Source organism: Glycine soja, chromosome 2, assembly GCF_004193775.1.
Source record: "Glycine soja cultivar W05 chromosome 2, ASM419377v2, whole genome shotgun sequence".
In the NCBI taxonomy this organism is placed as follows: domain Eukaryota; kingdom Viridiplantae; phylum Streptophyta; class Magnoliopsida; order Fabales; family Fabaceae; genus Glycine; species Glycine soja.
The window spans coordinates 47110058-47125723 of NC_041003.1; the positions used below are offsets into that span (position 1 = coordinate 47110058).

Genomic DNA, 15666 nt, shown 5'->3' on the forward strand with positions numbered 1-15666 from the left:
GAATCATCATGAATTCACTAGGTTTAAGCTTAAATGAAATATAAGTTAATTATCTTTAACTAAGCAATCTAGCAGTATATATTAGTTGTTATAAACTTGACTCATTCCTTTGAAAACACAAAAATTATCATGTTTATTTAAGTTAGTTTGTTTATAATAGGTAAAATGAATTGACTTGACATACACTTTACTCATCTTTTATATTTTTATATTTTTTTAATGTTATAATGAAGGTTAAAATTTATCACCATGTTAACTATGTGTGCAAAAACAAATTTAGAAAATAAAATATTGTTGTAATAATTTTTAGTTGTTTTTGCTATGAATTTTTTTTAAAACCGTTGTTATGTTAAAGCAATCGCCTTAAGCTGATTAGCTTGAAAACAACTCTTGTAAACAACAAAATTAGAGACAACCTAATAGTATAAAAAATTATAATGTCATTCAATTATAAATTAATGTGTATAATAAGTTTGTTGATTTTAACTATAATCATAATTTTAAAGTTATACTTATCATAATTTTAATTGGTTAACATTGTAACTTTTTTATCCTGCATAAAATATAAACTCTAATTTTAATAACTTTAAATTGTGTCAAAATACAGTCTGAGAACCAAGAGATTGGTTTCACCAAATGATTTAAGTCCCTCCAAATTCTGGGCTATGATCAGTCCACCTAAAAATGCAATCTACAATTATTATATTAGATTCCATAATGAGATAGGAAATCTTTACAGTTGCACCCCCACAGTAATATGCAATGATAGAAAGTCGTTATAGGACATTTACGACTAGGTTGAACCTTCGAATATGTTAATTCTTAATACAGTTTAAAGCCTTCTTTATCCAGTTGATAATGATAAAATATTTTAATGTTTCAATCCTTATCGGTGTAAGCATCAATTTCAGTGTGAGGTGGCCTCCTAAAGATAAAATAATATAAAATCTATAGTATATATATCGTCAATGTTTTCTTGACTCGTACTATTTTAATTTTGCTCACCAGGAAATACTTAAGGATAATAAGATTTCTTTATTTTTCCTCTTGAATCTTTATTATGAAGTTGAACTTTTGAATCTATGGATTCCTTGATCGAATAATTATATTAATCTAATAATAAAGTCAGGTTTGGCCTTGCTTGCCAAAATGGAAATCAATCAGTTCATGATTAGCTCCTGGTTTTGCTTTTATGCTTAGGAATAGCCTCTTATATGCTTTCATGCGTGTATGGTGTATATTTAATTCCCATAAAATTAAATATAATAATGCACCCGTAAAAAAGTCACACCCTTGTGTTTCTTCTTGTAGAAATGAAAAAAAAAAAAAAAAAAAAAAGGAAACCCATGTCAGGTTACTATGCAAGTCCAACCAGAAGATGTTTAATTTGATGTGGTTAAAATTTGACACGCACTCGTTTTGTTTCCATGCCCTATAGGCCTATAGCTTCTTCACCTTAAACTTCCCGTTTCAGTTTGTTAGAAAGCAACTAGAATTGCAAAAAATAATAACGGAAAAAACGAAATATCTAATGATATAGAAAGAATAAAAACATCTCACTAGCTTTATTTTTGGCTCCACTATGCTGTACTGAAGATTCCAACTACATCTAAAGTACTCAATTCGATTTTATTGGTTTCCTTCTAGTGACCATGCCTCTCACTGCCAAGGGATAATTTTGCTTTTATTGAGAATATTTCTTTTCTTCAATCAATCAAAATATCCCCATCTTTATTCATGAACTATCATATCTAACTTGAAAACTACCAACTCATACCACCCATTGTCCACATGAATAAATTATTTGGACCTACTTTTGCACTCCCCAATTTGAATGAATGCTATAGAAGGGAAATTAAATATGCTATACGTACTACTAGCTAGAGAAAACCTAAATAGTATTATTTTTTTATCAAAAGCAAATAAAATAAATGCAGTAAAAAGACAGCATTGGCCCATGCAAGTCCAGCGACCTAGCTGAGCTAATAGGCAAGGAAACGTGGTTGCCCTTAAATAGCGATTGAGCAAAATACCTGTCTCGAGAGAACCATATACTTATAAGGGCAAACACTATAGTAAAGTGGAAATTTGAGAGAATTGAGATTGAGAACGAGATCGAGCCATGAAGGGTTATTATGAGCCACGTTCAAGCTCTTCTTGTGCAGCTTGCAAGTTCTTGAAGAGAAGGTGCATACCCAATTGCATATTTGCACCGTACTTTCGCTCTGACGAGTGCAAGAAATTCGCCAAGGTGCACAAGGTGTTCGGGGCAAGCAATGTGAGCAAGATCCTCGTTGAGGTTCCTGAGGAACAGAGAGAGGACACGGTGAATTCACTTGCTTATGAGGCGGAAGCACGGCTTCGGGACCCGGTTTATGGATGCATTGGTGCCATAGCTCTGCTGCAAAGGAAGATGGTGGAGCTTCAACATGACCTTGCCATTGCTAAGGACCGTCTTGCTCGTTATGCTACTGCTGCTGCTACTGCTACCACCACCCCTTCTAATTCCACTTCTCATGATGCCTTCTTTAATGGCCACGTTAGTTTGCCACCCTTCCCTGATTTTTACACTTGTGCTGATAATTTCAATAATAATAATGACAACTTCTGCCACACCTCTTCTTCTCAATCATCATTGACCAGACATGAAACGGTGGATGATTTTATTCAAACCCCATATATATTTTGAGATTTAATGTTAGTTAATTATGATCCTCCCCCCAACCCCCCCCCCCCCCTCCCCCTTTCTCTCTTTTGTTGTAATTGTTCTGAATTTTCTGATCAATCAAAAGCAGCGACTGTGTTGTATATGCTAATAAATAAGTACTTTCTTGAATGAATTGGTCTTAATTAATTGAAATCTTTTAGTTTCATAATTCCTATGCTACTAGGACAAAAAATAGATTTATATCGTTGCACGATTGCTTTGGGTTTTGTTCTTCTATCAGAATTGGAGTTTCATCTTAGTAATTCATGTAATAAAGGTTTCTATTAAAGCATGACACAAATCAATTATTGAGGTGAAATTTCAATTCTAATTGAAAAATAACACCAAAACACTCCTAAAGGGATCAATAGCTAAGTTTTGTCCATGCTATTATTATAGGAAAAATGATGATCTTTCTTTGTCTTTTCAATTTCATTTATGTAATAATATATAATAGGATTTTCACGGTCGATGATGCTTCTCCTGATCATAAAGTGAACAAGAAATTCTGCTCCTAAACGCATGTATGATGTTCATCTGATGATCTATTTCCGGTGTTGTTTGGTTAGTAAAGACACCACCACCACCATCAAACCAAAAAAAAAAAAAAAAAAGAAAAAGAACAAGACCCTGATGGTGAACTCAGATAACCTATTTGTGATGTAGACAGTGGACCAGATGAACCTGAGTATTGAATGGCACCACCTACATGTGTGAGACACCATTTAGTATAGAGACAGCAACACTACTATAGCTACTTTTGATTCTTGCAAATCTCTCTCAACGAACGAAAGTGGGTCTAATAACCGTACTGTTTTATTGCAAGACGGAGCACCCGTTGTGATTTTCAAAGTCACCAACCCCACCACCATATGGTTCATATATAAGCTTAACCGTGTCATGTCATGGGAATCCAAAGACTAATGCCAATACCGTAAGACTTCTACAGTTTCTTTCTTTGCCGTATATGGCACAACAGTGTAGTTCCTTACAAGCCATGGCCCAATAGATAACGCATGACATTTATTCAAGATACGTTAACCGTCTCTTAATTGCATTAATACACCGCAAACCGATATATATGCATGAACTTGCCTTATTAATTAATTGATTTCATCGTTAAGGTCGTTGTTGATGGATTATTCAAATCATCTGTCCCCAAACTGTCGACATTAATAAGCTATTGCTATTGCCGACATTAAGGTGACGCTTATATCTTGACTTTTTTGGGTCTTAATAAAATTACTTTAAAATTTGAATTAACTTTTTCTTAAATTCAGGTTAAAAATAATTAGTAATTTTAATATTTTGGGATACTAACATCTGGATCAATTAACATTAGATTGGTTTTGTTTAACTGATGATGTTTTAGTTCTGAATACGTGTAACATGTGTTAAATATTAAAAAAAATTATTATATATGTTTTGATTGTGATTAATTTTCATAAAATGTGATTTGAAAAAAAATTGACAATATATTTTTTTATCCGTGGATAATATATTATTGAATGTTGGAACAAAGACAAGAGAAAATTACTAATAAAATTAGTTCATGACTTCATGTAAAGCTTAATTTTTATATTTTCTTTATATTAAAAAAATTATTTTTGTTCTTCATAAACTTTTTAGTATTTTGTTTAAACTAGAAAACTAAAAAGAACTTGTCCAACACTACCTAGGTAGCTCTCAGACTCACTCTCATAGTAATATAGTACGCATGATTGAAAATAATACAAATATTAATTCCAAGTTGATCTTCATGCCACATATGAAAAAAATCTAGAAAATAAAATTTTGTAAACCATTTCGGATCAATACATAACTTGGCTTCTAACTTGACAGCCCTTAACAGGTCTGATCGAACGAATTACAAGCATTTGGAAAACAAGGTTAAACATAAGGTTAATTTTTCAAATAAGTTTCATTTATATATATATCATTTCATTGTACAGATGAATATGCAAGCACTGAAAGACCGGGCAACAAGCAACCAAGCATTAGTGCATCACATCTCAGTTACCGTCAAATATGTTAATGCTGTGATTCCTATCAAATGCAGGGAAATAAGTCGACAATTGTCAAAGATTAAAAGATACATGCGTATAAGCGTATTAGTAGCTAGTAGTCCCGGGATTTTGGATGTAAGGATACATGTGATACATGGAAAATGAAAGGAGTATATAGAGTATACGTAAAATTGAATATGACTATTTTGTTAATTTTAACAATAATTATCTTTAAACATTATACTTATCATAATTTTGGATAAATTAATAATGTATAAAGTTTTATACTGAGAATATATAAAAGTTAAACTCAATAAAATAAATAGAAAATTTACGTGTTTCCATTTCATATTATGCTTGCACATTTTATAACGAAATGAAACTGTTTTCATTTGTGTATGTCTTAAACGAAAACATGAGGTACTTTTGTAAAATAAAAATGCAACGATGATAGTGAGTGAACTTAACAACAATTAAGGTGAAAATGACAATTTCCAATCTTATACAGTGCTATCAAACGGCTCGATAAGAAACATCAGAAACTCTGAACCCACCTCAACCAATTTCCTACAAATGAAAAGCTCAATCCATTTTCATCACGGGGGCTTCTTTTTGCACCCGTTTTTCTTTAATGCATTTTTTTAACATTCTAGAAATTAATTTTTAAAACTATTTTATACATTTCAGAATTTGGAATGTAAAAAGAAAAAGTGACAGAGAGTGTTTTGAGAAAGAAAAAAAAAAAAAGTTGCAAAAGGGCATCACTTTTTCTGATTTCTTTCAAGGTAATGAAGTGATTTTGGGTTCAAATCCTACTTGAGTTGGGCTACGGATTAGTTGATCCAAGCTCAATCCCAAAGTTTTTTTTTCAAAAATATGTGTTGCAAATTAATTTAAAATTATTGGCCCATACAGGAATTGAATTTATAACTTTTAAGTTATTAACATAATGTTCTAACCAATTAAACTAATAGATCAATTATGTTTTAAAATAAAGGAAAAATTGCACTTTTGGTCCCCTAGTTCATCTCTAATTTCGAATTTAACCCCCCTATAATTTAATTCACAAATTTGGTCTCCCAATTTTATAAATCCCTGCAAAATGGGTCCTGGAAGCCTAATTTAGACGTTGACCGTTAACCTCAGATGTTGACTGTCACGTGTCAATGTCACGTGTCAATGTCATGTGTCAACGTCTGAGTGATTCCCTATAAAGACTTTATTTTTTGTAGGTAAAATTGCACTTTTGGTCCTTCAGTTTTACTCCAATTTCGATTTTGGTCCCCCTATAGTTTAATTCACATATTTAGTCCCCCAGTTTTATAAATCCCTTTATAAATTGTTCTTGTAAAATTGTTCTTTTGAATGGTTTAGCCACTGGTGATAGAGACATGGTAGATCTTGATAAATCTCGCACTTTTTTTTCATCACAAGTTTTTCACTCACTTGGAACCCAGAGAAAAATCACTTTTTGTCTCTCTCCCACTTTCAGGGTTGTTCAACTTGGGAAAGTGGCGCATGAATCCCAACCAGGGTCTGAAATTTTCAGATCTCTTACTTTAACAGGTTCTGTAATAACCCCCTATTTTTTTTTCTTTTTTTGCTCCCCCATGCAATATTATGTGTATACGACTGCTTAAATGGCCTATGTATGACAATGATATTTTTGTTTGAAATTTGAAATACAACTTCTTCAATAATGAAATTTGGCTGAATTTATAAAGGGATTTATAAAATTGGGGGACCAAATGTGCGAATTAAATTATAAGGGGACCAAAATTGAAATTGGAGTAAAAATGGGAGACTAAAAATATAATTTTACTTACAAAAAATGAAGCATTTACAAGGAACAACTCAAATGTTGACACGTGACATTGACATGTGACAGTTACACGTGGCGTTGGCACGTAGCAGTCAACGTCTGAGGTTAACGGTCAATGTTCAAATTGGACTTTCAGGACCAATTTTGCAGGGATTTATAAAACTGAGGGACCAAATTTGTGAATTAAATTATAGGGGAACCAATTCTAAAATTGGAGATAAACTGAGGGACCAAAAGTGTAATTTTACCTAAAATAAATAATATTATTATACATAATACTAAAATTTCTAATGTATATTTAAAACGCATGTAAATTTAAATAATAAATTTTGTGATGATTAATTTTAATATAACTCATACGAATTATTTAATCCGTATATTTTTTATAAATAAAAAATATTTACTATTAAAAAATTTAATATATTAATAAATTAAAAAAATATATTTTTGAAAAAAATTAAAAATAGCACTTACGGGTTACGTAATCTATATGAGTTATACGAATTACGTAATCCATACGAGTCATATAAATTACATAATCCGTATGAGTTAATTTGTATGACTCATATCATACGGATTATGGGATGAGTAAGTATTTTTTTTTAAAAAAGAAATCAATAATTTGTTTTTATTTATTTATTAATAAATTAATTTTTTTAATAGTAAATATTTTTTATTTATAAAAAATATACGGATTAAATAATTCGTATGACTTATATCAAAATTAATTATCATAAAATTTATTATTTAAATTTACATGCACATTAAATATACATTAGAAATTTTAGTGTTATGTATAGTAACATTATTTATTTTATGGCATAATTGTCCTATTAATTCAATTGATTAAAGCATTGTGCTAATAACCTGAAAGTCATAGATTCAATTTCTACTTAAAACATTAATTAATTCGTAACACATATTTTTTTTTTAAAAATAGCAGTGCCCTTGAGTTGGTAACTACAAATCATTAAAGGGATATCGTTACTGAACTTAGTTTCCAACTTTCCATCCATTATGGCATTCTGTAACATTTTCTAAGCAAAAGCCCACGAAAACCAGTAGTATATTTTTTCTCTTTTTTTAAAAAAAAGTATATATATTTTTTAGATTCAGCATGTTGTTGATTTTATTTAATTTTTGAGTTTTCTTGTTGACTCACTCTTCTATGTTCGATTCAGCAGGAAGTTTAGTTATGAGAAGGAAACTGATTCATGGAATGATAATTTGGGATTAAAGAAGGGATATTTATAACTTCGGGTATGTTTGGGGTAACTTTGGAGAGATATCCAACATATGCCAACCAAAGCATTTCCTTTCTAACCTCTCCATCTAGGTACCACAAAATTTGTGCGTCCAAAGTTCCGACAGCAAAGAAAAATGTGCTTAAAGTAGAGAAGGGATAGAATGAGGGAGAATATCACATTGCATTAATATTAGTCCTGTTAAAATAAGGGTAATATAAAAAATATCTTAATATGCAACTAATTATAAAGATTTTACAGTGTTATTTACTTATAGATTATCATATAATTACATATTGGTAATTTTTATAATAATTATTTTAAGAACTATTTAAAACAATTTTTAATTAATTGATAGTGTAAATAAAGTTATACTAATTAATCGTGTATTAAGAAAAAATTTATAATTTATTTAATTCTATTCAGTACTAAAAAAATTGAATAGAAACTTTGTTCCGATCCATCATAAAATATTTTAATAACACGGAATGGAGTTTTTGTTTTAATAGATTCTATCTATCTAATTTTATTATGCTTCGTATCATCTCATTTCACTAATTCAAATATTGCATAAATGTTTAATAATAGTATTTGGATATCAATAATTATAGATGAAAAAAATAGGCAGAGAACAAAAGGATATTCTTGGCCCTCAAAATATACCGTTTAATCAGCATAAGTTAGCATAATGCCCCTTCGGTTCCCTCGTCAGCCTTGTCTAGGTCAAAGATTCTTGTCATGGAACAGCAGATACGGAACGTCTTACCTTGAAATATTGTCAACAGTTCTCAAACCCGTGGTTGCTGAAAATTATGCTTCGGGAAAAATTTGGGCCTTTAAGGAATAAACAACTACAAGATGCGCAAGCTACTATCATATACTATCATACTTGAATGAGAGAGCCAATTCTAGTGCTGAATTTGGTGTAAACAACTACAAGATGCTGCAAGCTACTATCAAAGTGATTGTAAGGAAGATTCATGTTGTGCTGATAAGTGAATAGATGAAATATGCATGGAAGGGTTGGGTTTATATACTGTAAGGGGAAGGGGCTGGTAGTGTTGCTAGATATTACTCTATTGAGAGGTGGACACACTTATGCCAGTTGTTGTTTGTGTATAATCATGCATGATACTTTTTGTACCCTTGATATAATATTTTTTGCTCATAAAAAAAAAAAAAGAAGACTAAGAAAATTATGATAATATATATATATATATATATAGAGAGAGAGAGAGAGACAGATTGCATTCTGTTACACATTAGTTAGTGTATGTAAACTTTTTTAAAGTCTAAATTAAATTTAATTTGAATCTCCTTAATTTCTTCGCTACTAAAGGCGCATCCATACATGATGAGAAAATGGGAGATCATGTTCCTCCCTGTACTACATGATAGAGCTTGTGCCACTTGGTTCGTTGCCACAGCGCTTCATGGTCCACCATGTAAGATAATGCAAACACACTACCGAATCTCGATTCTTATTCGTAAAACCTCAACCATAGCCATTCATCGCATCTAATCTAAATTCGATCCCAATTCGTAATACTATTTCGATGGAGCAGATATACCACATCAATAACCAACTTACGTTTCGGATTTTCATTATTTTTCTCTAACCAACGGTGTACAAAAATTACCGATTTACCGTAGTTAATAAGTTAGATTTTTACTTCAATACTCAAAAGCTAAAAAAAGTAGCGACAAAAACACACTTGAGTGAGAGTTGGCAATTTCACACTTTTGACGACACAAGTCACCGATGCGACGCAAGGATACGAAAGCAAAATAAATTTAATAGACCTATAGTATGTTGTTCTAGATTTAGAAAGAAAAAAAATTATGATATAATAGAAGACGATGATAAAATGAGTAAGATAATTTATATATCAATTATTACGCATAAAAAGCTGGTAATTGTGAAGGGCGTGAGTGGGAACAGCCAGCATGACCTTGACACTGAGACACTGATCTCTGACCGGCAAAAACAAGCAGTACCTATCGCAGCACACGGGTCCGACGTGAAGAAGCTTGCCCATACCCAGGTCAATGTTCTCCAAACCCAGCCTGGACCACTGCGACACTATGAGCACCCCAACCGGGTCAGGGCACGCTTTTCTCTCCCACACCATCCCCATCACGCCCCTCACGTGCTCATTCCCAACCCTCTCCTTCGCCCGCTTCACCAAACCCGACCCGAACCCTATCCCTCTTTCCTCCAGCTCCTTCGCTCTCGTCTCCGCACACCCCAAAACAAACGCATTCCCATAATACCCCTCTGGTAAACCCGGTTTAACCCTGTTCCTCACGTTTATACTGAACACCAGCTTCAACTTCTGATTCGGCGGAAACCTTATTGCTCTCGCCCAGCTTCTCCACACGTGCGCCGCCAGCACCTCGAACGACGTGTAACACACCGTCTCGCCTGGTTCACTCGTGCTACTCGCGAGTCTCTTCATCTCGTTTAGTCTCCTCTTGTCGAAGGTCACCGAGGTCGGTTTAAGCCCCGTCGAGACTTTGTTCATGAAGTTGCATAAATCCGGGACTCGGTTGAACTCGGGGTGACTCTCCGAGTCTACCCGCGTCTGCTTCCCACGCGTTGGCTTCAGAAGGTGACGCTCCCAAATAGGTTTATGTTTGGGCCTCTGAGCTAATAATAACAACTCGCGTTTCTCGTTGGCTAACTCGGCGAAGTGGTTTAGAAACTCCGCGCTCCCAATCCCGTCGCAGATGCAGTGGTTGATCCCCACGCCGATTGCGGCGGCGCCGTCGCCGAGCCACGTCAGCTGAACGACCAGCGGCGGCGATCCTTTGAGAACGTCTGCCACGTGGAGCGACAAGAGCGACCTCCAGTGCGCAACTGCTTTAGGCGCTTTCTCGAAGTCGTTAACATTGTAACGGTCAGCGGAGGCTTCTATGAACACCGCGCCTTGGGCTCCGCAAACCACCTCCAGGCCCGGTCCATCGGGTCTGGTCCTGACCCGGCCCGCGAAGGGGTAGTAGGGAACCAGTGCTTGGGCTAATGCTGCTTTTAAACGGGCCGTGGTGGCAGCCTGGTCCAGGCCAGGGCAAGGGTTGTAGACCAAGAGATACTCTATGGTGAAACGAAGGAAGAGTTGCGAATCAAGAGCTGATAGAGCCAACACACTCGATGGAGTGGGCTCAGAAGGTGTAACCACAGATGCTTCTTTTACACGCACGGAACTTCCCATGTTTGTTTACTGATCAAGTTTTTGGGCTAGGAATTTATGTAATTTTTGCAAGTTGCGCTTTGGGTGGAGAAGATTAAGATGGTGTTGTTGTTTGTGGTGCATATACTTTGGAGTGGCCGAATTTACGAACAAACAGGTTGCGTGCTAGTGTGAGTGCGAATACAATTGAAGCTACAAATGGATGATATTTATAAGGAATAAAGAACATGTGAGTTTCTCGTGGGTTCTCAAAACTTAACAAGCAATTCTCATTGGAGTAAATCTTCTGGTCACACTAATAATTATAGTTTATACAAACAGTTATTTTCTTATGATTACTTTTCGCCAAATAACTTAACTCATCACTCTTAATAAGATTTTATTTTTAATCTATATACTTAAAGGGATCTGAATTCAATTGGTAACTATTTTAAACTGTTTTAAGAATTGTAAATCAAATAAATTATTCTAAATTTTTAAGAATTATATTATTAATAAGGGGAAAAAAACCTTATTAAAATTCTTAAATTCTTTGTAGGGGCTCAACTCTACTATAATTCCAGCATTCGAGATGTTCGGAGAAGAGTGTTGTCATGCATTTATTTACGAACTTGATTTTAATTGAGGTGCCAAGATTCTCCGGGCATCGCTTTATGGAAGAAAATAAACATCAAAACAAATGTAGTACACTGTACTCTGTAGAACAGATGTGCCCGCTAGCTTTTTTGTCTGTTGGGTTGGACTGATAGCTATTACTCCCTCAATCTCAATCATCGCCAAGCACAATTAGTTTTCAAATTTTGTTTATTACATTGGTTATACTTTTAGGGTATAAGATTAGAGTGAAAAAAAATTATTTACACATACAAAATTTGCTGTTTTTTTGTGTGGTGGTGTCGTGTTTGTGAACTGTGAATTTGTGATGAGGTTGACGTGAGTGGGTGCTTCACCGGCCTGTCTGTCATTCTGTCCAGTTTGTGTCTCCATAAGCTAGCTATACTTGGCAGAATTTTTATGAATAAAAATAGAATAAATGTAGATACACACTCATGTCTTATGTTATAATTGGGAGAAAAAAATATATAATTTAATTGGAAAAAAATGAAGAGAAAACAAAATATCAATTAAGTATATAAAATTTATGGATTTCTAAACATAAACACTCACAAAAATATTAGATAAATGTTTCTCGGACACTTTTAAATTGTCTATAGTTTAAGAGAGAGAAAAAAAGAGATAAATAATTGATTTGATTGATAATATAATGTGGTTGAAAAAGAAAGATGATCAAGAGGGGAAAAAAAACTTGTTAAGTGGGTGCTTGAAAATTTTGAGTATCAAAATATTGAAATGCAACAGTTGAAAAGCACTCACTGGGAGGATAGGCACGGATAAAAGTTTAAAGCATTGCCTGTATAAATAGATCATGTTAGGTCTGGTTACGCATGCATACATGTGGCATGCATACATATCATCGATGGAGTCACACTCATAAATTTCATTTTTGTTATTTTTTTAATTTAAAACACAGTTCGTGTTAAAATAAATTAAATAATTTTTAAAAGAATTTTCTATTTATTTCTTTATGAAATCTAATAGAACTTAAATTAAATATAGTATGTGTTTACCTACTTGTTGCATATTTTTATCCCTAACCCCGAAGTCAGCAAATTAGAGTTGCATGGATCCACATAATTGAGAACAACTTAGAGAGTGGGGTCTTGGCCTTGGGGGATGGTTTTTTTATCTTTATCTCTTCTAAAAGTAAAGTACTCTTCAATGTTGCTGTGTTAATATGAAATTGCTTATAAAAGTCTAATTTAAAAACATGATTGAAGATATGCCCTGATTAAAAATAAATATAAATAAGCTTGGGTCTTTCACATGACCCCGAATACATACATACATGACATGTAATATATTACCCAGCAAGACGTTGACAACGACACAACCATAGTCTATTAGTCTTTAATTACCTTAGTCAAATCCCCAACTTAGCTATCACCGGCCATTTAATTCTCATGCAGATTCTCTCTAACGTGGTCTCCTTCTTCCACACAAGACAAAAATATGCCCAGTGCCGAGATAGAGAAGTATATGGTTCTCAATTAGCGCAATAGTACACTGGAGAAGGTAAAAATAAATAATAAAAAAATTATATGTTCAGGGATCAGAATCGTACAATAGGAAAAGAGATTTTTATAAAAAAAAAAAATTATTAATGAATAAAGTATAGTTGAGGCGATAGGACCTCTCCTCCCCCCACTTGGATCCAATTCGAGATTAATTAAGATGATGTGCATGAGTGCATCTACATAAAGGGTTTAAATTAAAGTGTTTATTAATATTAAAAGGCTATAGGGTAGGGCTTATCAGAAAAGTAATCAAAATTTTGTTACCTTTGTTTCTTGATGGATATGCATGGATATCTCTGCATGTAAAATTTGGAAAATTTGCTTGCACTATTATCTGATTCCTTGTTGCTTTGGCTGCCTCTTTTGTCCTGCTTGCTGCATGCCCATCACGTCTTTTCACAAAAGCAAAAACACAAGATCGATAGATGGACGCTCAAAATTATATTATCTATACTTTATTAATAAAAAAACGATTTTACGTATCTCTTTGTTCCCATTTTGAAGGAACCTAGATAGCTATACGCCCCGCGGGGCTGTGTAACGCTGATTTGAAGGTTTTGTTCTCAAGATTATGGGCAATAATATATTACTTTTTAATGTTAATGTTACACCACAAAAATGTACGTTCACAAGTAATTATGTACTCAAAACTTTCTCCATTCTATAAGTAAGTGGAGAGAGAAGAAAATATAGTTCTTGTTATCACTGTTTTTCACTGATTTAGTGATTTCATACCACAAAGGCACAGATCACTAGCGTTAGGTGGAAGATGCAAAGCCGCAAAGGGAAAGGTTCTTTTTGGTCCACAATGGGCAGCAGCATTTTTTTATATTCCTGATCATTGGTCAAGAAAGGTAAGGACTTGGACCTTATCTGATCAGCCCATGTATAATGACCTCATCTTGGACCTTGATGGGCTTGGCTTTACTTGTGGGCCTTAACAGTATAGTATCACATCCAGGATTTTCTTTCTCCCCTCATTTTTTTTTACACTCAACATATTTTTTTATAATTCCAATATTACCCTTACATATAAAACATATGAATTGTTAAAAATATATTTTATAAAATAATTTAAAATTAATAATTTATGTAAATCTTAAACCTATGACTTTTGTGTGTTATTAACATGACACGCATGTTTGAGAAAAAATTTAGTGCAATAAGGAAAAAGTAATTAAACTTGGGAGATTCTTCTAAATGTTCATAATAAAGGAGTTAATAAGGTGAGACAGTCTGACTTCAAACCTTAAAAAGTGTGATTGAATATTTGCACATAAGAATAATGATTACTACAAGAGTTCTTTTTTCTTAATCAGCAATGATTACTACAAGAGTTATGGTAACTACTAATCAGACTAAAAACCATTCATGTGGTGGAACAAGCTATATATTCATTTGACTCAAAATTTGACTTTGTTAGTATTGTCATATGCATTGAATAACCTCAAGATTTAGAGGCCATAACCATTGATGAATTATAATTAGATCTTTTCAAGAAAGATTGAAGTAATTAAATTACTAGTACCAGCAAAATGCATGCGTTAAATTTCTCTATTTCTCTAATCACATCATCACATGAGAGATCGATATTTACGGCCATTAATTGGGAATACATCAAACGTACTTCAGTGGTCATATCCAATATGGAAGCATACAAATCCACCATATATAACATGAGAGTTATGGGAAGGTTGTATTGGTGCCGTCACTCAAGTGGTGAAGCCAGTTTTTTATGTCTAAAGCAGAAAAATCAGATTGGTAAGAAAATCCAGCCATTCCCAAAAATGACAAGCTTTTTTGCAATTACACAGACAATGGGATGCATCTTGAATGGCATGTGCACTCAAATTGCAAGAGGGACTAGAAGTTAAATGTCTTTTGTGGCGTATTAGTTGGGACTTGGGAGTTCATCATGGAAGATGAGCCAAACAAAGAACCGATTTTTTTTTCCCTAGCACAGAAAGCTTCATATAACTAGATTAGTAGTCCAATGACACATAACTAGCTTTGAAGAATAAACTTCCGACATTAGAAACATTTAACTACCACATACTACCATGCAATATGTGTGACTAAAACAAGGGTGGCTGGAATATGTTTATATGTCAAGTAGTATTACCATAAAATACGCTAGATACCATCAACTAAATCTCTTTAACACCAACAAAAGAAACACGGTTGCCTATAATGGGACAATATCTAGCCATTTGTTAAATAAATCAAAATGATAGTTGTGCCATTTCTCACCCTACAAGGTTTTTATTTTGTAGCCGCTATTTTAATTATAATTAAACTTGTGTAATTAGCTAGCCCTTTGATTTTAATCATATTACTACTAGTTAAGGTCGGTGATGGTGATTTTCTGAATAAAATATTTTTTACAAAAATAAAGTTGAATTAATTTTACATTTATTATCAAAATCATGAAAAAGATTTTATCAATTTGATTTTTAGTTTCAAAAAACACATTCTAACTGATATCATCACTTCCGTCGTTGTCACCACCATTCAGTGCTACCACTGTCATTACATCCTGTTGATGTAACCTCACCACCACA

The 15666-nt window shown here is 33.4% G+C and overlaps 2 protein-coding genes across 2 annotated transcripts; one reads left to right on the forward strand and one right to left on the reverse strand.

Annotated features, from left to right (window-relative positions):
- Positions 1 to 1966: 1966 nt before the first annotated feature.
- On the forward strand, positions 1967 to 2732 carry LOC114399787 (LOB domain-containing protein 21-like). Its single transcript, XM_028362005.1, has one exon. It carries the CDS (start codon positions 2123 to 2125, stop codon positions 2687 to 2689), a length of 567 nt encoding a protein of 188 aa, XP_028217806.1. The 5' UTR covers positions 1967 to 2122; the 3' UTR covers positions 2690 to 2732.
- Positions 2733 to 9499: 6767 nt separating this feature from the next.
- LOC114399797 (taxadien-5-alpha-ol O-acetyltransferase-like) lies at positions 9500 to 11202 on the reverse strand. The gene has a single exon (XM_028362012.1). The coding sequence runs from the start codon at positions 10989 to 10991 to the stop codon at positions 9669 to 9671; it is 1323 nt and encodes a 440-aa protein (XP_028217813.1). The 5' UTR covers positions 10992 to 11202; the 3' UTR covers positions 9500 to 9668.
- Between the last annotated feature and the right edge of the window lie 4464 nt (positions 11203 to 15666).